Source organism: Stegodyphus dumicola, chromosome 2 (genome assembly GCF_044657685.1).
Source record: "Stegodyphus dumicola isolate Sdum_Otavi_A_Nest chromosome 2, ASM4465768v1".
NCBI classification, from domain to species: Eukaryota; Metazoa; Arthropoda; class Arachnida; order Araneae; family Eresidae; genus Stegodyphus; species Stegodyphus dumicola.
The window spans coordinates 89,792,145-89,817,383 of record NC_140769.1 but is presented as its reverse complement, the minus strand read 5'-3'; the positions used below and the strand labels follow the sequence as shown (position 1 = coordinate 89,817,383).

The window sequence follows — 25,239 nt, the reverse complement described above, 5'->3', positions numbered from 1 at the left end:
CATCAAAAAGGAATAATTTATTTCTAGATAAATACGGTGTTGGTGTATTTAATTATGGCAAAGCACACTAGGACTATCTGCCTAAGGGGAGGGATGCCTTCGTGGAGGATTTTCTAAGGGAAACTGGCTCGTATACACGTTACACATGGGAAAATCCACGAAAACACCCATGCAACCAGCCCGTTCGCGGGATTCGAACCTCGGACCGAACTACCAGCGTTCAGCGACTTTACCGCTCGGCCGCTGGTTAGATAAATACAGAAAATGTAGTTTTTAAAAACGAAAATGGGTACGAATGTATAAACCACGATTTAAAGCATCAGCATTACATTACTATTAAATTATTAATTCTGTTATTTTTATTAGAATTTTTTTCAAGCGAACTAAATGCTTAGGTGAACTATGTCACGTGTTCAGGCGGCTGGGCAGTTGCCCCATCCTGTACAAAACTGCGTCAAAGCGAACTAAATATTTTTTTTAGAGAATTTTTAACATTTTGATAAATATAACTGAATAAATACATAGACATACTATGTTTGTCTTAATTTTTATATGATAATGTCATAATCAATTTGAAGCAGACTTTCGAAATGAGAAATCAATTTATCAGAAACCAGGACATGAAAAAGCTACTTTCATTATTTAAATAGTTCCAATAGCTCTGTTTTAAGCACTATTTTTATTTGACCTTACATACATATATGTGTGCGTGTGTATGTGCGATTTTTAATACAATTAAAATAGCAATAAAATGCAATAATATTTAAGAAATAAACTCTTTATTTATTTACATATATTTAACTGCGCAATCTAAATGGATCATAAAATGTAACAAAATTTTAAGGAAGGAAGAAATATGACGCACATGAAACCGGCAACGAATACTCAAGAAGGAAGATTTTAATAACAACAAATTTGAAATAATATTCTTGACGACCTTGGTAAGTTTAAGCACTTTACTTCGTTATTTAACTAAATTAAAACAAAGTAGAATTGGGTCTTTTGGACGTATTTACACGCTGCAAAATAAAGAGTAATACCGAGGCAATAACATGTATACATAATGCCAGTCTTGAATACTAATCATATACGCCTAAACATTTAAAGCTATTTCTTAGGTTCTTCTCTATACTGATCGATTCAACTCACTTGCAAATAAAATCACTTTCCTGTTTAATACTTAATATTTGACACTGAAGCTTTTAAAATTTGCATTCTAACTGTATGTCTTAAAATAGATGTTTTTCTGTAAAAAATTCAGGAAACGTTAAATATGAGGATTTGGTCAAAAACTGAGAAAAGAAATTGTTAATGTTAAAGAAAAATAATTTTTAGCTTAATGTACACTTAAAAGCAAATAATGGGGAAAAAAAGACTTTTTTAACGTTTTTTATGAAAGCAATTCTTTTATTCGCTTAAGGAATTTTAAACAAACCTCGTATAAATATTCTTTCTAGAAATAAAGTCATGATAAAAAATAGTTATAAGCGTTTCCCATACGGGCCAGATAGTTTGCATTTCAGCAGATTTCTCGTATTATATCTCCCTTAAATTACAGATAAATTACAGATCCGGTACACAGTTTTATATAAATATATAGCAGCGATTATTATCTCAAAAATAAAGAAATAGCACGCGGTATAATTTTAAATAATTCTTAATACTGTTATGAAATGCTTAAATACATATATTTTCAAACTGTTCCACTAGCGAAGCAAAAAAATAAACTTTTTTAACTTATTAAGAACTGATTATGCTTTGCAAGATCAATTCAAACAGTTTACTCTCCTTTTGGTTTCTCAAAATGATAATAATTTCTAAACTAAATTTGCGTGTTTTTCCAAGGAGGAGGGTAAATATACATATAGACTATGGCTTTTCACTTAAGTACCAGATTAGAAGTTGCTGTATGCATCAACAAATATTGGAGATGAGGAACAGTCAGAAAGAAGAAAAATGGTTCATTAAATTTGAACAAGTTTCGTAAGCTGACCAGTTATGCAATAAATCATTTTTAAAAATTTTACACAATAGTCATCAAACCCAAAAGCTTCATATATAGTTTTATGTAATAAGCATACATAACATTTCAATCTGTGCAGCATCCAAGATATTGCTGTTTAAGGAAGCTCTTCGTTCTGAAATAATATCACTCATATAATTAAATGAATATTCAATAGCGGTTCCACGGAAGCAAATTAAAATAGATTTAATCAGTTTTCTCAATATTGAGCATTTTTGTTTGCTGTCTTCTTTTAATCGGAATACTTTTTTCGGCCCAAAACTTTACAATATTAGTTTTTTTCTGCTTTTGTATAAAACAAGCTGCAAAAATAACTTTTATATATATATATATAAGACAAATTTAGTTTGCTCAGAGTCATTTATATAGTCTTACTGAATTTTATATAGTAAAAGTTTTAAATTTATGTAATAGCTGAATGATATATTTGTTCTAAAACAAAATTTGGAAACAATTTTCATTTTAAAGATTTCTGATTACAAAGTCTACATTTCACAATTCTGACATAAGTATTTTTATAATTCTAATTAAATTTGAAATCGTACAAATTTTTTTACTAATCATTTTCTATTGTTTCAATTTAAATCATGGTGAGTATGCATAAATACTATTTAACTATGTAATTATGAATTAAAATTTGCAAGTATGCATTAAGTATATTTTATAATTCCTTTTTAATAAAGAAAATAATGTGCAGTTAAATGATTTGAAGGTAATTATATCTTTAAGACCTTCTGAAACTATTCTTCTCCTATCTGTGCGCATAATTTCTCCTAAACCGTTGATCAAAATTTCAAGTAACTTTTAACAACTTATGTGAGTACAAAATAACCAACTATTATACTTACTGCACAAAACTCTTAGGAATTACCTTTAATTTTATGTTAAAAATAACCGATTTTGGAGAAAATAAAATTTGATTATTTTAAAAATAGGTCATTTAAATTAGACATTATTTTTCTAATTTGTACGGGAAAAATCAGCAAAAATTAGTGATTGGTTTATCCATAATATGGTTTATGTAATTACGGCAAAGCCTCGATGGCTATCTGCCTCAGGGAAGGGATGCCTTCCTGGAAGACTTTCTAAGGGAAATTGGCTCAGATACACGTTACACATGGGGTAAACCACGAAAACGCCCATACAGCCCGTCGTTCGCGAAATTCGAACCTCAGACCGAACTACCAGTGTTCAGCGACTTTACCGCGCGGCCACTAGTGGGCTATCCCTAATATGGCGCGCAACACATGCTACACTTTTAGATCGACAACGGAAGTAATGTATTTTAACTTTATTTAAAGTATTTTAATGCCTTTAACATAAAATAAAAGAGCAAATACAATATCAAGGAACTAATGAAAATTAATATATAACTAATTTGATGACGACATTGAAATAATTTTAAATTTATCGATCATAAAGCATTTACTTATAAGATACTGAGCTTTAAAATGAGGTTTTTTTTTTTTTTTTTTTTTTTTTTTGTATATTTTGACATTTTACAGGTATTTGACTCCTTAAGCTTAAATAAATTCTGCCACTTTCAGACCTTAAGATAGTTTTAACTTAAATAAATAAATTTATATAAATATATTTATTTATATAAATAAATTAATTTATTAATATAAATATATTTATTCATATAAATAAATTAATTTATTAAATAAATTTATAACGCATTCTTACATAATTTGAGCATTTCAAACGTAATCAAAACGCGTGGCTATTGAATTGTCCAAACACACATTACAAATAATTTTGTTTAGAATGAAACCTGAAACTAAATTCATCGTTAAGTTTTTCAGATCGTTAAGTTCTTCCGAATCCCTTTAGACGCTTTTTTTTTTTGCGTGACATCTATACGTACGGAGAGAATAAAGGACTATTTTTTTCTAAAATGGATTGTAAAATGGATTTAAAATATATTCAGAAGGAATTCTTTTTTTCGTAGCGTCTGTACGCATGTATGTATCTCGCATAGCTCAAAAACGATTAACTGTAGAACGTTGAAATTTTGTATGCGGGACTGATATAACACGTAGTTGTGCACTTCCCTTTTTTGTTGCAGTCGGCCGCAACAAACGTTATGTATACCAACTCTCTTACCCGGCTCACTGAGCTCTCTGTTTTTAGCCTTGTATGTTAGTACATCGTGCATTTTTTCCTTTAGAAGTGATTGAATAAAGTTATTATCTCCCGGTTAAGATTTTTATTGCTTTAGTTAATCTGCATGCAATAGTTGTAGAATTATCAACAATTAAAAAAGTTTAGGTAGCGCTAGGCCTAACTAGGCCGCCATTTATTTGCATTTGAAACCATTTTTAGAATAGTGAATAAGTCTGCTGGTGCACCGTTTTAAGTGTCTTTTTGCCCAGTGGAGCAAACGTTAACTTTCAATTTTGTGCACTGAAAATCATTCCTGTCCGTTGACCGAATTGCTTGTTTTTGCGTAACTCTAATTTTAATTATAAAAATTGTTGTTTTAACTGTATTTGTTGTTTTAGGTTTTTCCGCATTTTTCAATTTTTTAAGAACACGTTTTGACTTTATATGTATTTTTGCCTTGCCACAAAATTAGAATTTAACTGACTGAAGGAGAAATACATCTCTAACGAAATTCGGGAAAATAAGTTTAAATGAAGTGCAGCAAAAAATATGCATATGTTAATAGGCCGTACAAAAGTCATGTGGTGTCCACCATTAGATATTTTTAGAAAGTATTTTGATTAACGGTAAAATCAAAAGAAAGAACTAATATAGAACATTATACATTTAGTAATAATAATGATGATAATTTATATATAATATTACCTCATCAAAATCTTACAGTGTATGACAGTTCGCCTTGTCATACACTGTACGTTTTTGAAGATTGGTTTGGTTGGTTTCCTTAATTATGGCAAAGCACTTGAGAGCTATCTGCCTAAGAGAAGGGATGCTTACGTGGAGGACGTTTTAACGGAAACTGATTCATAGACATGTTACACATGGGCAAAACCACGAGATTCGAATCCCCGGACCAAACTAACAGTGTTCAACGACTAACAGTGTTCCGCTCGGCCGCTAGTGGACTCTACAAATTTTTGATGGTGGTAAAGTTAAAATAAAAGGAGAGGGAGGCTCAGATATGTTTTTAGAACCAAAAAATATTTTAGTTCTAGAGGGTTTGCTAAGGAAAACATGCAAGTCCTGAAATTGACTACGCTTTATATAGAAATAAAAGTTAAAAATAGTATATAATTTTGTCACTAATATCACCTAGTACGGTAGAAGCTATAGATAGCCCTCCATACAAGAGTAGAATGTTGTTATAACTGTAAATAACTTCTTTTATACTCAAACTTCTGAAGGATCGATTGTAAAACACTAGTAAAATTAAGTTCGAAATTATTTAAAATACTTTAAATAATTTTTTGAATGAAAATTGTCCAGATACAGCTCTCCAATCTAGGTTTTAGTCAAGCTGAATGGCATTATTAATTAAAATAAATTTAGCATGGCATTAAAAATTTATCAATAAGTAAGAATATAAAGCAATGATTTCATTACATTCTGATTAACTGGTGCGAAAACTTTATTTCGGATTAGTGAGTGGACTAATTTTTCACCAACTCATTTGCATGGTTTAAACCGAATGCCACATATCGGAATATTCCTCTACGAAGGTGGTACTGAAATAACTTTCTCCTCTTCTGGTGAATTCCAGTCGGAAACTTTCCCACATGAAAATCAAGTTATTTCAGATAATAATGCATTGTTCCCTAAAATATAACAATTTTACAGAAGTTATGCATGAGGAAATCTCGAAAATGCCAAGCAAAGACAATTACCATAACTGTCGGCAGATGAGTAAAGAGAGTACAGCAGTACGCTCAACTTTTTTTTTTTTTTTTTTTTTATAAATCTTCAAAATCTAACTGCCTTTACCTTGAGGCAGGACCGGTCCTGTTTGGACGATTCCGGACAGTTATCGGTGCAAATGTAGCGGAAAATTACGTATTTTTATAAGACACGGTTCACTTATTTACTCAACTTTTCACGGTAGACCACGCAACAGCCTTCAAACATACAAAGTAAAAGCAGCGCTGTCCTACTAACCACAATAAGTGAATGCTATGAAAGGGAAAATTTCACCAGCTGATAGAAAGCATGTGTATAAATTGTAGTTTTAGAAAAATAGTATTAAAATACTTTTTAACAGAGAGGAATGTTGATATATTAATTATATTTTCGATTTTACTAAATAAAAAATCTGATGTGGACACCGTATGACTTCCTTCTACAACCTATTAAATTATACGTATATTTTGGTGCACTCCATTTAAACTTCTTTCCTCGAATAGTTCTAATTTAATAAATCAATCTCTCAAGGCTAATTGAAAACGAATAAAAAATTGCAAAATTTTGAAATTAAATATCCCGGTCAGTTTCGACATTTAAAATGCTTCTGTAATTGAAATATATGACTGAGACCAACGATTGCGAAACTAAAGGCTGCCGGGTAAAGGGATAAGTGTATATATATATGTAATAATAAAATTCCATAGTCAAGAATACACTTAAATTTCTAACTGTATGTTCTTGTCATTTTTAATGGCGACGGTCTCTTATTTGAAAGTACGTGGAATTAAATCCACAGCCCCGTAGTCAAGTTGTTTTTCCTGCCTTTTCTGCACGTACAGTTATAGAATGTTCTGGAGATAGTTAAAGCGAATTGGAATGGCTAACGAGGCTGATGTCATTTCTTTGAAGCTCCGCCTTTCCAGAGTCTATAAAAGGAATCGCAAAGGAATATCGGGGTCTTTTCTTTAATGTAACGATGCAGTAAACTTCATACAAAAAGTTATTAGTAATTTTTTTTTATTTACTCCGGAGATATGGTTTTTTGTAACTGCTATTTCTCCTGACCAATAATAAATGGATCCTGTTTTTTAAACTTACCGTCTGATAATTTAACCTATGACTACATCTATGATTTTTCACCAATCTATTTATTCCGGAAAAAAGCTGGTACATCACATATATATGCTTTTAAGCAGAATAAATGGAAAAGTATATATATATCTATATAGTGGTATTTTCAGATACGAGTGTAATTCGTTCCGTCATCGAGCTCATAAGTTACAATTCTAGTATCTCAAATCAATTTTCCCCATAGAAATTCATTCAAATGTGATTAATTCGTGCCAGCCCCTCCCCCAAAAAATCATTCCAGTATTTTTGTTAAATCTTTCTAACATAAAAAAGATATATTTATAATGAATAAATAATGTATATAAACAAAATAAAACCTAATAAAAGACAATTTTAAGAAATAAACATATACCATACGTATCAGATCAGCATAAGACATACGTATTTAAATCCTCCCCCTCATTTTCGCTTTATTTTCTTCTTCACTTCTTCTCCCCCCCCCACACCGCTTTCGTCACTTTCATCCGAAGGGTGCTTTGATAAAAACTTGTTTAAAAAAGCTTTGTTTCTTTCTCGCTTTTAAAATGTTTCTGAAATGAGTTAGGCAAGCGTCATTAAATAGCGTCGCTGCACGACCAGTTGCAACCTTTTCAGGGTGATTCTTTTGAAACATAATAATTAAGAGAAGTCCGAAACTTTTCCCCACATTGCCAACACTTCCTTTATCCTCTTCCATATACATCTTTTACGCCTTCTTCTGACTCCTTTTTAAAACCTTACGCGTCTTAAAAGCTCTGGGGTTTTTTAAGTGATGCAGTCGCCACTCGCATCTGCACACAGTGCGAGAGTCAACCTATTTTTTATGGGCTTGTTACCTGGCATCTTCTTTTCTTCTACCGTTACGTAAGTTTTACTCGGCATCTTTCCCCTACATTCAGCCCTGTCTCGTCGCAGTTGAACCAATTGTTGGGGAACACATCCTCTGGCTTCAACCAATTCAGCAAAGGTTTTTATAAATTGCTGAGCAGTCTTACAATCACAGCTCGCTGCCTCAACATGCCTGACAAGTGAATGCCAGTACTTTTTCGGAAATTTTCGAACCACCCCCTGACTGACTTTGAATTGTTCCTGAGAAGTTTCCTATGCTGAAGTACCCGGGCTCTGCTGCAGCAAATCTGTGCAAATGACTAGTGTCTTGTCGCAAATTATAGTCTCTGTCACAGTTTTTCCAGCGAGCTTCTTCTATGTCAACCACAATAAGAGCACATTCTCCACCTTTTTAAATACAGAGCTGCGAAGCCTTGAAATAATTTTGACGCCCTTAGCTGGAGTTATAACTTTATCGAGTTCTTTTGCTTCAGAATAGTATATATCGTAGAAGTTGTAAGATCGTACTGCATTGTCAAGTCTTTTACGCTTTGCTCATTTTTGTCAACTATCTCACATTTTAAATCCATAGATATTACCTTTTTTTTTTTTTTTTTTTTTTTTTTTTTTTTTTTTTTTAACTCAGCACTATCATTTACACTAATCTTCTTGGGACTTATGGTTGTACGACAAATAAATTAGCTAAATAACTGCTTGTGCCAATAAAAAACACAGAATTAAAACAACACGACAGAAATGCTTCTGCGGCGAGGTGAATTGCAATGGTGGGTGAGTCCGAGCGGTGGTGAAGTCACTATCAGTTTGCGCGCGCAAGACTCGCAATATGATTGGTATTCTAGATCTGCGAGTCTTAAGAAAGCCAACTGCTGTGGTAGTGCACTCGTATCTCAAAGTACCACTGTATATACATATACATGTATGTTTGGTACTGCCGATTGCAATAAAAACGCGAGGTACACAGCTAGATGTTACAGCAGTCCCACATACAAAATTTCAACTTTCTATGACTAATAGTTTTTGAGGTCTGTGAGATGTATATACGTATGTACGTACAGACGTCAAGAAAAAAATCCCCTTTGAATCCATTTTACATCCCGCTTTGAAAAACAAGTCCTTATTCTACCCATACATATAGATATCATGCAAAAAACCATACAAATGGATACTGGAACGGTCAAAATAGACATTTCTGGTAAAATATGATAGCCGAAACTTTTTGTGATTACAGTACTTCTCTTTTACTTCGTACAAGGAAGTAAAAATGAAAATATTTAACATAAAGTAGAAAAATCTATGAACTGAAAGTTTTGAAACACGAATTTTAAATTTTAATGACAGTTAAGACTTTTATAATAATACAGCATCTGTAAACAAATGAAAACGCATTCTGCTTAGGTTACAACTAAGAAACAAGAGAGATCCCCTCCAAAGAATGATAATTAAGAATAAATAATTTTGAAAGTATAATAATTAAGAGAAGTACGAAGTTTAAGATTTTGGGGTAGTATGCTTATTCCTGTGTATACACGTATAAATTATTTTAGACTATTACTATCATTTACGCATTCGAAGAACACTGAAACATGTCCATTAAAAGTATTAAACGCGATCTTTATCACCTTAGAGTAGGTATTCACATAGTACACACAGAGTTTTAAGAAATAATACGTCGGGAAAAAAAAGGGTGTGAATTTGAATGTTGCAACAACGTGAATTTAAATGATACATGCATTGATAAACGACTCTTGAAATTAAATTATTCAGGAAACTTACGACCATCATATCATGAAACATGGTCTTTCGAGTGTTACAATCACAATTAAAATACAGAAGTGTTCATAGTATTTTAAAAAAAGGGAAAAAAGAAAGAACGAAAGCTTGTAATACTCAATTTTTAAATTCAATGTGCACATTTCGCTGTTTCTAAAAAAGCAAAAGCCTAATTCAGAAGTCAAACAACAAAAATCAGCGTTATATTTCTAAAATTTTCACAGAACTAGTTTCGATGGTTTTACCGAACCACCATCCTCAGCTAAACTAGTCCTGTGAAAATTTTGAAAATATAACGCTGATTTTTCTTTTACTTCTGAATTAGTATTTATTCGGCGTGTTATGGTGTCTTAAGCAAAAGCCTGTTGGAAAAATGGTATGCAAATGAATATTATATTTGAAGAATGTATGCCAAATGCCGATATATGAACACAGACTTTTCATTTTTCTTTAACTGCTATAATACAAGTTGATAGCAAATACAATCGAAACTTGATTACTTGCCATTCGTTAAGCAAACAATTTATCCATCATCAGCTGTTGAGAAGGTCGGAGTACAAAACAAGGTAGAAGATGGACCAATGTACAACAGAATGTTCAGATGATTTAGACACTAACAAACTGATTTAGCAAAATTTTTATTGATCAAGCGCATTTTCCGCTAGACATTCCCCTCTCCCTTCATCCGTTGTCCCTCTTCATGCTAAAGTAGTGAATATTTAATGTTGCATATAGACTTTCCAAAGGTCGGAGTACAAAACAAGGTAGAAGATGGACCAATGTACAACAGAATGTTCAGATGATTTAGACACTAACAAACTGATTTAGCAAAATTTTTATTGATCAGGCGTATTTTCCGCTGGAGATTCCCCTCTCCCTTCATCCGTTGTCCCTCTTCATGCTAAAGTAGTGAATATTTAATGTTGCATATAAACTTTCCAAAACACTTTTTAAAGAACATTCCACATTCCTAACTATTCGAATAACAATATTCTAGACAAATTTAGTTAGAAACAATATTATTCGACTTTGTTACATTTCCTGATTTCTCACCTTGAGCAAAATTTTTAGAAGTTAGTGTGAGACAAAACGATTTCGGCGATTGAAGAAAGGAATATTTCTTTCACGCAAAATCATATTTTGTTAAACAACTAACATTCTTAGTTGAATAATTATTATTTCAAACAATTAAAGTCTCAGCTTATTCAGTTGCTTGTACGTTACAGTGAAACCAAACACACTCCTAAGATTCAAACGACTTCTATAAATATAACCGTCTTAAAGAATACGACTATCTATGATATTTAATAATTATGCTTATTTTCCACATTTACAAAAGGGAAGTTTCACTATATTGATTGCAGAAAATAAACCCCATATTGCTGCAGTTATTCCTAATAAATAGAGTTAGTTATTCATGCTAGATTTTTGTTCTGATTATAGACTGCATTACGCCAACTTACATCTTTCATATTTGTATAACTATTTAATTTTTCACCTTTCTAAATGCACGATTTCCTTCAATAATTTACAAAATATCCAAATCACTATAGAAAACTAAATAATCAAACTAACTACAGAAAAACTTACTTCCTAAATTGCAAATAAATTTCTAAAAATATCAGAACACTCGAAGCAAAAACATTTTGCTAAAATTCTAACTACATCGATTTTTTTTTAAATTATTGGAAACCAAACATATTTCATTCTCCAAAGGTTAATATGCAACAATCAGGAAAAGGATACAAAAGAACTCTCGAGAAAATAAATAAATAGCTCAACAGCAATCAAATGTCGAAAGTAATTTCCGGCAGTTAAATGCCATGAGAATATACAGTGCGCAATAAACGAGAAAACAAAGAACAAGGTTGACTGTCATGATGTAATAAGGGAGATGGTTCTCATAATAAGATGTGATATATCTTTTTGACATGAGAATAAGAAGCCACGTCGGGAAGCTACTTCAGCTGATGCACAGTAAGTTGTCATTAATCTGATATAAAAAAAATATCGGCATTTGTTATAAGCTGAATAATTCGGACTTTATGAAAGAAAATGTAAATAATATGAACGCTTCGTAATGGTGTAAATAAAAGTTGTCGGCAGTTAAATATTTTATAAAGAAACTGATATTTCGTTTTACAACACAGCAGTAAACTAATATTACTCAACAGTTGAATTAGGAAAAAATTAAAATGACAATATTGATGCTCAGTAAATACAAGAATTTACACACCAATATGTATGCTAGTAAATTCAGAGTTTATCTGCCATTAAGTTCAACTGAAAAGTTTCAAAATACTTTAAAAGACAAAATAAAGATTTTCCTTCAAGAGAACAAAATAATTCTAAAGACAGATCTCTCGAAATGCATTAAATGTGGGTTGCTTAACTGATTTTAGCGAAGCGTGCAGAGAGCTACCTTTTTAAGAAGAATACCTTCGGATGGCTTTCTAGGGGAAACTAGCGTGTATTCGTTCTATAAACATGAATGAAAAATGGGTTCACGGAAACGTTATCGAACAAAGCTATGGAACACAGCTGATTACCAGAGTTTAACGGTTTTCACCAACAGTACTCCACGAAATGCAGTGGGTCTTCGATTCAGTTGGTAGTATTCTTCGATGCAGTACGTCTAATGTTCGATTTTCAAATGAATAACATCTATTTATTATTATTAATATTGATAGATTTATAACAATTTATCTTACAAAATTTTATCTTAGTTGTTTATTTAAGAGAATTTTAGATCTTTGAGAAAATTATATGAAACGTAACGCCCTGAAATTCTAAAGTTATGAAAAAAATCCCGAAATTTTGGAAAAAAAAAAAAAATAAATAAACTCGTGGTTCAGAAAATGGGTACTACTAGGCTGATACAAAAGCTACTAATACTTAATTACCTTTGATAATAATTTGTACTCCAGCAAATCGTTGACCAGTTCAGTTTTGCAAGGCCTCTCCTTATTATACATAAAAATGAAGCCCTAACAGGTCCTCAAAAAACCTTACACAACGTTTAAGAACACAATCTCTGATAAGAAGAAACGGTAGAGAGAATTTTTAATAGCTGATAATTATTTCTTTAATATTATATCCAAAAGCAATATTTAAACAATTCTAAATATCGATTGAGTGATAATTCTGAATGCTATTACATGTTACTAGTAAAACAAAAATATATATAAAAAATAAATAAACTTGGAATCAGTATAAATACTTTATGCTCTTAAATTTGATTTGAAATGAATTTTTATGATTGTATACAGCTTATTATGTGACAGTATTTGTATATACAGTCTACGTATTTATTTCTACACAGGAGTTGTACAGTTAATGCATAATTAAACACTCCTTAAATTGCATTCATAAATTTTGTTGAAAAAATGCAAATCTGTAGACCAGTTAATCAATCTTGTAGCGTTCTAGAATGAGCTGATTCATTAAAATAATATATGAAGAAATGCATACGTCGATGACAGACAGATGAATAGTTAAGTTTAGAGGAATATGGGGAAGTACCCGCGGCTGTTTGCCAAAGGAAAGAATGAATTCGTGAAGACGTTCTAAAAGAAACTGGCTCTTATTAACGCGAATCAGTCTCGTTGTCGTTCATAAGTATGTGACTATTACACGCCCTGTGCATTCCTGCAAGGAAAACAGGGTTCATTCTCTTTACGTAAGGGTATCAACATCTTCATTACCGATTCTGCCTCTTTCAAGAAAGGCTGAGACAAGTAGCCGAGGGTTGAAATAAAAAAATCCCCCTCGTGGACGTAAGCCTCTCTAAGTATCAGTTTTACAGAGAAAGATTATAAAATTTAATTGATTGGTAAGTTAATTAAATAGAAAATGGAAAGAATGCATATTGAAGAACACCCAATTTAACTTAGTTGCTTAAAAATCGGCAGTTAGCACGAGCAGAGAATGAAACGAAAATATTACATTTCTAATAAAGAAAAAATTCAAAAATTTGATAATACTGCAGAAGCTGTCGGTAAACAAATAGCACGATAAACTTTATACTGTTGTAAAACATCTGTTAATGGCATACTGAGAAAACAAAGCAAGAGACATGCATATACACTGTAAAATGAGTACTTTCTTAAGCTTTTTCAACTGCAGTTTCAAGGATACTAAGAAAATGAGATTTCTATTCATTCAGCAATGAACGGAAGATTGCCTTAGAAATAAATATTTTTTATACTTTGTTTTAACGTCAGCAGGATAAAGAACATCATTGTTTGAATAGCGCCCTTCAACATTTGTTTCGTCAAAATATTTTACTCTTTTACTTATTCGTTGATTACTCACTTGTTCTTCTGTTACCAGAACGTGACTGGAAAATTAACTTTATTTGGAAAGAAGGTGGAAACCAAATGTTAAAAAACCTATGGGCACATATTCAGTATTTTACAATTTCGTTTTTATGATGTCCTTTTGCCTGACAAAAGTTAAAGAAAGAAATAGAAACAAACAAAATAACTAAAATTTTTAACTAATTTCTCCTTATACTGATATACTATGTGCCTTAATAAGAACGTGATTAAATTCAAATAAATCAAAGAATCAAATGAAGATATTCAAATAATTAGATTTATGAAAATTAATAAAGATTTTAATTGCATATAAAATGACATTAAAAAATTTTTCTTGTTCTACACTTTGAAAATTATTCTAGTCACTAAGCCACTTTTATTGTTAAAAATTTATATAAAATAGATTTGCTATTAATTGAAATTTTTACGAGAAAGAATAAACTATAAAAAATAGCTTTTTATTCATACATACAAGGTGTTTAAAGATTTGGAAACGAAAGCAAGTGAACCCTACTAACCTTGTAACCATGGTTAATGAGAATACACAACTGAAAACAGGAATAAAACAGAAGGCAGTTACCATTCCGATTAATAAATTAATGTGCAATTTCTTTTTTCTGTTCGTTTCCCTTAACGTCACGCCATTCGAGTGGTATGGTATAGTTAGTGAATGCAGTTATGTTCACGTCGGGTAAAGGGTAAAATCAAACAAACTAATGTCTTCACAGGAGTACTGCAAATGGGTATGAGGGTGCAAGAAGTCTTATATACTTTTCTCAGACGAATCTATATCCATGTTGTGAGATTTTTGATAATCATCTAACTGTCACGATGATAGTTTAGATTTCTGACCCAAAAAGTGTGCGACTATAGTTCTTCTACAAATGAAATGTCAAAACTTCCCACGACCAACACCTCCTTATAGAAGGAAGCCGGGACACTGAAGCGAGGGGAAGCTCTGACGTCACAGGTAGTCGTCTCTGACTCACCTCGCTCCTTCAAACAAAATCAAAGCCCCGTAGTTGAGCCAAGAGCGACGAACGTGGAGCGGTTATTTGCGTTAGCGACAGAGTTTTTATATTGTCTCGTGCTTTTTTTATATATTGTCTCGTGCTTTTATAATTTCATACGATGCCTCATAAATGTGCTGTAGCCACATGTCGTGGTAATTATAAAAACGGACCAAAAGTGGCTGTATTCAAGTTTCCAAATGAGACTGAACTCCGGATGAAATGGATAAGGAGTCTACGAAGAAAAGATGGCTTTCAACCTACTAAACATACCAGAGTAAGTTCAATTTTACTGCATTTTTTATGTTTTGTATCTTTACATTTTTTATTACTTTTATTGATAGGTATGTGATGTTTATGCTTACGATATTAGATTTTGATCTGTGGGTAAGAAGTTTTATGTTTGAAAGATTTTAATCTTGCCTGTTTTAATCATTTCAAAAAAATATTTTCCTTCAAAGTTTTATGAATGAAATAAAGTTCCATATAACAGGAATAATTCTAAATTTAGTAGTTACATAAATGCCAATAATTTGTAAATGCTTTCTAGTATACTGTGCAGGCAGATTTTGTAGTTATTCCAAATTTATCATAATTTATATGACAAGGAACTACTAAGTAATCATAATAGGTTTCATTTTAAAATTTTTGTAATGATATATGAAAGTTTGGTATGATGTATTCAAGGTAATTATTTGTATTTGGTAACCAGTGTTTGTTGTAAACAATTATCTCAAATATATAATTTTCTTTAAATGTAAATAAAGCTGTAATCATTATGATGAGCATTCCAGATTTTACAAATTACTTAAATTATACACGTAATTGAAATGATATTACTGGTTTTTTAATTCGTATTTATGTATCAAATTATTTATTTAAATCATAGGGCTTATTGACTTCTGTTACTAAATATTAACATGCATCTAACTTTTGTACTCACAACAAGTTGATTTTTGAATATTTTCTTTTATAGGTATGTGAATTACATTTTCGATCAGATGAAATAATAAGAGAAATCGAAATGTATGATGAGAAATCAGCGAAGTTAATTAAAGCCCCAATTTCTAGGCCACGTTTGAAAAAAGGATGCATACCTTCTCAGTTCCCTGATGGCCCATCCTACATGTCATCAAATTCTGTATCGAGAATGTCACCAGAAAAGAAGAAAGCTCGTTTAGAAGAGAAATACCTGGAGAAAGCGATAGAAGAAAGTTTGAAAATGAAAGAACGGTATGATAATGAACGATCATTTGAAAGTTTAATTGAATTCAATAATTGCCTAGAACATCAGATTTTAGAAACATTTTGGACAACTGTACATACTGAAAATTCAACTATGTTACTTGATATTTTAAGTGACCCAGCTCCAGAAATTCAGAAATCGGTAGTAATAAATGAGGATTTAACAGTATGTGTTTATATTAAAAACATCGCTATAAAATCTATTGGTAAATTTGTTTTCCCTCTAAAAATTAGTAATGTAAATTACTAAAGGAAGTTGAAAGTCTGTCTCATAACTTACAAAATGAAGAATATATTAAGAATTCTATACAAATTGTGGATGATATGCTTTCAGAATTGAAAAGAGTGTTACCTGAAAAAGAAACTGAACTGAACTTCCTTTCAGAGCAAGTAAATAAACTAAATGTAAAGAAAGAGAAGTATCAATATACTCCAGATTTACTTATTTTTTGCAGTTTGTTAAACTCGATCTCACCGCATGCATACAAGTTTTTACGACATTCAGGTTACATTTCTATTCCCCATCCACGTACTATTCGTAGAATTTGTTCAATGTTTTCTCTTAATCCTATTACTGAGCAATTTAATGATGACTTTTTAGGATATGTTAAACAAAGATGCAAGGATTTAGAAGAAAATGATAAAACTGTAATTATTATGATGGATGAAGTGCATTTAAATTCATGTTTCGATTTTAAAGGAGGAAATTTGTGTGGCATGGCCTACAACTGTGAAAAAGCTGCTACAAGTGCTTATGTTTTTATGATACGTAGCTTATTATCACCTTTCAAGGATGTGGCACATATATTACCAGTTAAATCATTAAATGCTGAGGATCTGTATCAATATCTTAAGAAAATTATAATTGGTTTAGAAAATATAGGTTATAGAATTGTGGCAGTTGTCTCTGACAATAATTCAATAAATAAAAAAGCCATGTCATTATTTTGTATGCCTCCAAAAATTAGTATTGTGTATAAAAACCCTGCAGACTTATCTCGGCCACTATTTTTTGTTATTGACTCAGTGCACATCTTGAAGTGTGTCAGGAACAACTGGATAAATCAAAAAACTTCTGGGCAATGTTTATTTTATCCAAATTTTGAAAATTTTTCCAAGGTCGAAACAGCGGCATTTGCATGCATAAAAAGTCTCCATTCATTAGAGGCAGGCAGAATTGTAAAATATAGTTATGGTTTGACTCTGAAAGCTCTGTATCCAACCAATTTGGAAAGACAAAATGTCAAGCTAGCATTACAAATATTTGACAATCGTCTTGCAGAGGCAATAATGGTTATTGGTAAAGAAAATAGTATTTTAAATTACGAAACAACAGCTGAATTTATTAAAATTATATCTACATGGTGGTCAATAGTCAATGTCAAAAGTATCTTTAAAGGATACCATAAGATGAATGAGTATCAAAAGCCGTTAACTGTGCAAAATGATGATGTTAGATGTATTTATTTAAATAAGTTACTTGAGTGGTTAGATCAGTGGAAACTTTTAGGCTGTTCTAGTGGTGGACTAAGGAAACACATTTTGCATTAACACATACTAGCTATTCGTTGCTCGAAAGGTATTGCATTGAGGAGCTAAAATTTACTTACTTTTTACCAGGAAAAGTTCAGACAGATCTCCTAGAGAATAGATTCGGAAAATATAGACAGCTGGCTGGTTCACAACATAATATTTCTATAAGGCAAGTATATGAAACTGAAGCAAAATTAAGATTACAAAGTCTTCTGCCAACTGTTATTAAATCATCAAAGTATGGAGGAATTCCTATTTATCTAAATTGTAAAAACCTGTGTATTGAATCTCTGGAGCAAGAAAATATTGGATGCACTTTCTCAGGAAGAATAACTATTACAAATGAAGATATACAAAATGTTCAAAATGACATACCAATTTTAATGTATATAGCTGGTTACTGTAGTTATAAAGTTGTGAAACTATTAAGCTGTGATATTTGTAAAGGCAATCTAACTATTGATAAAGAATTAATTGTAAAAATGAAGGACAGTCTTGGATAAAAAGATTTGATAGAGGACTTCTATATCCTCATCCTGATGTACTAAATTCAGTAATATATAATTATGTTGTTATTCAAAAACTTGTATCTGAAGAATTTGAGAATGAATTTTTATTTTCTGCAAATCAGAGGGATATAGCATGTAACTTAACTCTAGACATACTGATAGAAAATGACATTTTTTTTAAATCTAGATGATTGCCCTAAAGCTCATGAGTCACAGAAAGTGTTAAAGCAGATTCTTTGGTCATCAACGAACACATTTTTAAATAATTATTGCAAATTAAAGAATAATACACTAAACCAGAAAAGCATTGCAAAAGAGCGCAAATTGAAAACTTTAAAGCATAAATAAAAATATAATGGGTGTTTAGCAATTAAACATTTAAAAAATGTAGGTTTTAATTCAAATGATGCTGTATTTCATAGACTAGTAAGTTTAGTAACTTTAATGCATGTAACAAGACACAAAAAATTAATTGCAAAGCCTAGTGCTGTTAGTTCAGATTTATTTCTGTTGAAAAAATATTTTCGCATCTAACAGTTACTGTTACACATTATTGTGAATTCCTTATTATTTTTTTTCTACTCATGTATGCTGTCTGTTTAACCTTGAGATCACTTGAAAAGTAATAGTAACGAAAAATTCATTTCTATGCATCTATGTAAATAAGTGTCTGGGTTGTATTTTAAGTGGTCCTTATTATTAATGTGGATATCAAATTAGTGTTAACATATGGTGTTGATTTTTCCGATAATAATCCTATGTGCTGTATCTGACTTCGAATCTAAAATTTTCTGAAGAACACAAAAACCTTGTCTAAAACTTAAAGCTTTATTTAACTGGAACTTCAACACTGATGAAAACTTAACATCACAAACAAAAACTTAACATCTTGGGTGGAAAAACTTCAAAGTGCTTTAAAGTAACAGCTATGCCGGCACGGTGAAGAACACTTTCCCTTAAAAGACAGAATCCATCTAGCCCTTTCGGCGTATATCTCCATTCCGCTGAATTCAGACATCCGCTCCTACGTGTTTTGGACTTACACGGCCACGCTGGAACTGGAATAGGACTGGATCAGGACCGGAACAGGACTGGAACAAGACGGGAACCGGAACAGGACTGGATCCGCAACAAGACGGGAACCGGAATCTCTCATCCCCTGGCTTCTCCCCGGGCAGGTCTATACTGGCTCGAACTAAAAGGAACTGCGGTGCCACTAAGGAAAGCACCTCCTTTTATTGCCGGCGGTTGCCGTTACTACAGGCGACTTATGCAAATATTTAACATCCTTCCACCTAAGGGGAAAAAAAAAAAAAAAAAAAAAAAAAAAAAAGAAGAAAAAAAGTGAACTTTCACATCAAAGTAAAACAATGCCAAAGAGCCTTAATATGCCAGTCTGTCCGGCGGAGTTACAGTTCTACCAGATCGTGTAACAGGCCTGACAGATTTATCATCCATGTTGAGTTCAAGTTCAGACAAAGAATCTTGTTTTTCATTCTGCAGCTTCACGAGTACATCATTTTGTGCTACCTCTAAAGGATACAGAGTTCGAACTGCTCTAAGCAAAATTCCATTTCGGGTCTTTACTCTTGCAAGTCGATTTATTCCATCAGGTCCTGGAAGTAGTTCTATGACACGACCAAGTTGCCAAAAAAGTCTTTTGTCACTACTACCGATCAAAACAATATCATCTAATTTAATAGTAACTTTCCTTTCAGCTCTTTTATGCGAAACCTTGAGTATTCCCAAATATTCTTTACGAAATCTATTTTTAAATGCTTCTCGTACAGTTTGAATATACTGAAATCTTTTTTGTAAATTACTTGATTTAATACCGTATTTTATATCCCGCAAACTACTAGTTCTAATTTCTTTTAAAAAGTCGGCAGGAGTTAAAACTTTAAATTCAGGATCGGAAGGAATTACTGTCAACGGTCGGTCATTAAGAATCGCTTCACAGTCACACAGTATCGTGTACATTTCTTCATAATTTAAACAAGCATGTTTAAGAACTTTTTTAAGGACTTGCTTCATCATTCCGATCAGACGTTCCCACCAACCACCCCACCATGGAGCACCAGGGGGAATAAATTTCCATGTTATCCGCTCATTGGCTTCCTGCCGATTAATTTGTTCAAAATCTATTAATTTAAATGCATTTGAAGCTCCTACAAAATTAGTTCCATTATCACTGTACACAGTTGTGGGTTTACCTCTTCGTGACACGAACCGATGAAAAGCCTGAAGAAACACTTCTGTAGATAGAGAAGTCAGCAACTCCAAATGGACCGCTCTATAAACGGCGCATGTAAAAACGCAAATCCATGCCTTTTCTTTGTTTCTCAACAATAAAGGACCACAAAGGTCTATACCCGTTACTTGAAATACTGCTGAATCATTTACTCGCTCTATTGGCGGAGGGGCTGATATGTGGTCAACAGGTGCAGCAGAATATCTCTTGCAAGAAATGCATTTACTCAAAACAGAACGCACCGTTCTTCTGCCAGATAACAACCAAAACCTTTCCCTTAAGGTATTCAGTATATATTGTACACCTGCATGTCCTTTCTTTCTATGTTCTTCCATAATTAAATTCCTAACTAATGGATGTTCTCCTGGTAATATTATAGGTGTTCTAAACTCTAACGTGTCATCTCTTCAAAACGCACCAGTTTTAATTCTTAGAATTCCCGCATGGCAAAATGGACCAAGAGTTCGCAAGCGCGCGTCCTCCATATCCCGAAACGACTCCGACCGAATCAAGCGAATAACAACCTTTTCTGCAAAATCAATTTCATCAACAGTGAGTTCACCTTTCTTTTTTGCTTATTTCTGCAATTAAAGAAAAATCGTTGAATCCAACTAACAACTCTAACTGTTTTTCGATAGCTAGAAAATCGCTCACTCAAACTAAACCTTTCAGTAGACACTAGAGATGAAACCACTGCTTTTTTTTCTCGCTGGCTATTTCCGCTTCATCAGTTATAAATTCGGCACTCGGCCAATTTTCTTGCGATTTTAAAAGCCAGCTCGGACCCTCCCACCATTTTGACCGGGAGAGTTGGCGAACTGAACACCCTCTACTTGGAAGATCTGCAGGGTTAAGGTGACCAGGTATATGTCTCCAATCCTCCACACGTGTCAAAAGCCTTATTTCCTGTACTCTATTTTCTACAAATGTCCCCCATTGTTCTTCCCTTTTTATCCATGCAAGGACAGTAGTTGAATCTGTCCAGAAAAATATACTTCTGGCCTCAAAGTCTTTTAGAACGTCTGCAGCAAGACGAGATGCAATAGCTGCTGCTAGCAATTCTAATCTTACAATAGTAGTTTCCTTTTTACCACAAGGGGAAACTCTAGACCTAGCCTGAAGCAACTGGACTTTAACTGATTCAGGTTCTTCTACACGAATAAAAACTACTGCCGCATACGCTGCTTGACTGGCGTCACAAAAAACATGGATTGAGCACTGTTTTGGCTGATATCGTATCCACCTTGGAATTTTAATGTTTTTCAAAAGAGAAACGTCTTTTACCCATTTCAAAAATTTACTTTTAATTTCGGTGTTAATTTCTTCGTCCCATTTTACTTTTGTTTCCCACGTACGCTGTAATAACATCTTAGGTAATATAAGACTGGACATGTTATACCGATGGGATCAAATACTTTATGGGCTATTGCCAAAATACTTCTTTTCGTAACTTTCTCGAAACAAAGATTTTGTAAATTAGCAACATTTATTTGAAGAGTATCGCCTTGTCTTTCCCATAACAAACCTAATACATTCGCAATAGTTTCTGTTTCTAAACTACAGTCGGTATATTCCCAACCCCGCAATTCAAATTTTCGTTCTGCCATAACATCTGAAGATACTTTCATGAAGCGCTGTAATTCATCTTCACTTCCGACACTTGTTACACAGTTATCAACATAGAAACTATTCATTAATTTAACAATAATGTTGGAAGAATACTTTACATCTGCATCATTCTTCTCCAAAATTGAATTTAAGTGATATTGAATAACAGCTCCAAGTAAAAATGGACCAAATACGACTCGACAATGACGAAAATGCTTCAAGCCATCTTCACCCTTTATCCAAAGAAATCGGAGGAAGTTTGTCACTAAAATTCAGGCCAATTTGTAGAAAGGCCTTACGAATATCAGAAATCACCCCTATTTTTTCTTGGCGAAATCTATTTAAGATTGTAGGAATAAATGAAATAAGGTTTAATCCCTTTTCAAGACAATCGTTGAGACTCGGAAAACCCTTTACTTTAGACGAAGCGTCAAATACTGGCCGTAACTTCGTAGTACTATGTTCCTTAACAACGTGTCTATGTGGCAAATAATGATGGGGTAAATCTAATTCATTTACGGGTACTTCCTCTATTATGCCCTCTTTGAGCCATTCTTGGAATATATTTTCATACTCTTGGCGAAGATTATCGATTTCAAGCTGCCTAATCGTACCGTGCAACCTTTTAAGCGATAACTCAAAATTATCCGACAGGGGAGGGTGCCCTTCCAACCAAGGCAAAGACACTACAAAGCGGTCATCTTCTATTTTTACAGTATCAAGAAAATGTTGCCTGGTAGCCTCATACAATTCCAATTTACTCTTTTGTTCGGATGGGTCCGTAATACCAAGCGAGTCGAGGGCCCATAAATCAGAAATACAAGCCTCTTTATTCAACATTGATGTAACTAAGAACGTTGAACCTTCACTATTCAACTCCCCAGTTTTTCCCATAACCGTCCATCCTAACTTTGTCTCAATAGCTACAAGACCGTTTGAAATTTGTTTACGATTCCCCGTTAATAATCGTCCTGCAACATCGGCTCCTATTAAAATTTCTATAGGTCCTTCTAAACGATCTGTTAAACTTATTCCACAGTCAGCAAGCTCTTTAAGCCCTATTCCTTGTCCAATAGAAGGTATACTATTACAAATAACAGGCTGACTTAACGCATCAAAATTACAACTGTACGAGCCAGACGTACTAGATAAATGAATTTTGTAAACTTTATGTTCACACAAACTGGTCGTTGTACCGCCAAATAATGCGTGGCTAAGGTATTCCTTTACCGTATACCTATAACCCATATCTTGAGCTGCGCTTTGCAGAATATACGACCTTTGAGAACCAGTATCAATTATAGCTCGAGCCGAACGAGATTTTTTATCCCCTTTAATTATTACTCTTATTGTTTGCAGCAAAACTTTAGGAGACCTAGAAGAAATGTTGGCGAGTGTTTCAGCCTGATTTGGAGGCTGTTCCGTTGCCCTTGTCTCACTCATTTGTGAATGGCCCTTACATAGAAAAATATGATGCCTTTTGCCGCATGTAAAACAAACTGTTTTTAATCTACACCTCCTGACAGAATGTCCAGATTTCAGACACAGATAACAAGAGCGTGTCCTTTGGACCAAAACTTCTCTTTCTGACAACGATAAGTTACGCGCCTGAAAACATTCCGCAGAACCATGATTTATACTGGAACAAAATATGCAGCCTTTTCTAGCTTCATTAGAAGAAGTAAACAGTTCAGCTGCCGTAGGTTTTAAGCGAGGTTCTCTTATCTTTAAACCGGAATTCCCTTTCTTATTACCGTGAGCCAATCGATCGAAAACATTGAAAGATTTAGCTGCTAAAGAAATTCTTTCCTCACTTTCAACTTCACCGCGCAAGAAACATAAAAGGCGCTCAAGGTCAGATTCCCTTTCTCTTAACTCGGCGTTTTCGCCGGTTAAACTTTCTGATCCTTTACGCGAAAACCTAAGTCTCTCCCACGTTTTTAAGACTTCATTCGGCAATGCTGATTCTACCAATGGATATAATATCGCACAATATTTGCCTCTATTTATTCCCAATATCTCCAAGGCTCTTACATTAGATTCCAGTTCATCGTATAGTTTCCGCAAAGAGCGTGTACCTTGTTTTTGAATAACAAGGGTTAGCAAATCACGAATATAAATCTCCGTTAGTAATTCTTTGTTACCAAAACGCGTCTGCAATGCTTCGATTGCGCTCTTGTAACTATCGCCAGTTGGCGGAAAGCTTTTAACTATTTCCTCTGCAGGAGAATTCTTCTCCATAGCCTGTGCTAAATAAGCAAATTTATCATTATTATCTAATGTAGGATCTTTATCAATCTTTTGGAATTGCCCCCAAAATCCTAGCCATTTCTTCACGTTGCCGTCAAACATAGGCAATTTAATCTTCGGATAATGTAACATTTTATTCTGAACAAAGGACGGATCAATTAAAGTTACATTCGGGGTTCCAGAAGTAAGATCTTTTACTTTACTTTCCAGAAGTCTCCACCTATCAAAATAGAATTCAGATTCATCTATTTCCTTAATAAGTAAAGTCTCATCTGTAATTTCTTTAAACATTAATTCTCGTATTTTCATTTCAGTATCAAACAAAACTTTAGCTTTCTCGGCAATAACTTTTATTTTAATTAATTTTTCTTCCTGATTAAATTTAGTTTCTTCATTGTCAAATTCATTACAAGCTTTACTGAATAGTCTTCTATATTGAGTTCTTGCTAATTTTAAAGCTTCCATGATTCAAAAAATAAAAAAGTCGCTTACCTTGCAGATAATATCCTGTCGCGGACGCCAAATGTTGATTTTTCCGATAATAATCCTATGTGCTGTATCTGACTTCGAATCTAAAATTTTCTGAAGAACACAAAAACCTTGTCTAAAACTTAAAGGTTTATTTAACTGGAACTTCAACACTGATGAAAACTTAACATCACAAACAAAAACTTAAAATCTTGGGTGGAAAAACTTCAAAGTGCTTTAAAGTAACAGCTATGCCGGCACGGTGAAGAACACTTTCCCTTAAAAGACAGAATAAATCTAGCCCTTTCGGCGTATATCTCCATTCCGCTGAATTCAGACATCCGCTCCTACGTGTTTTGGACTTACACGGACACACTGGAACTGGAATAGGACTGGATCAGGACCGGAACAGGACTGGAACAAGACGGGAACCGGAACAGGACTTCATCCG

General features: G+C 33.1%; 2 protein-coding genes across 3 annotated transcripts in view; one reads left to right on the top strand and one right to left on the bottom strand.

Moving 5' to 3' along the window:
* The window catches only part of LOC118186200 (band 3 anion transport protein-like), a 422,199-nt gene that overhangs the window by 206,619 nt on the left and 190,341 nt on the right, over positions 1-25,239 (bottom strand). The window lies entirely within an intron of this gene.
* LOC146998510 (uncharacterized) lies at positions 14,866-18,205 on the top strand. Its single transcript, XM_085810195.1, has 3 exons — positions 14,866-15,201; positions 15,901-16,402; positions 17,790-18,205. The coding sequence occupies exons 1-3, from the start codon at positions 15,046-15,048 to the stop codon at positions 18,203-18,205; spliced, it is 1,074 nt and encodes a 357-aa protein (XP_085666321.1). The 5' UTR covers positions 14,866-15,045.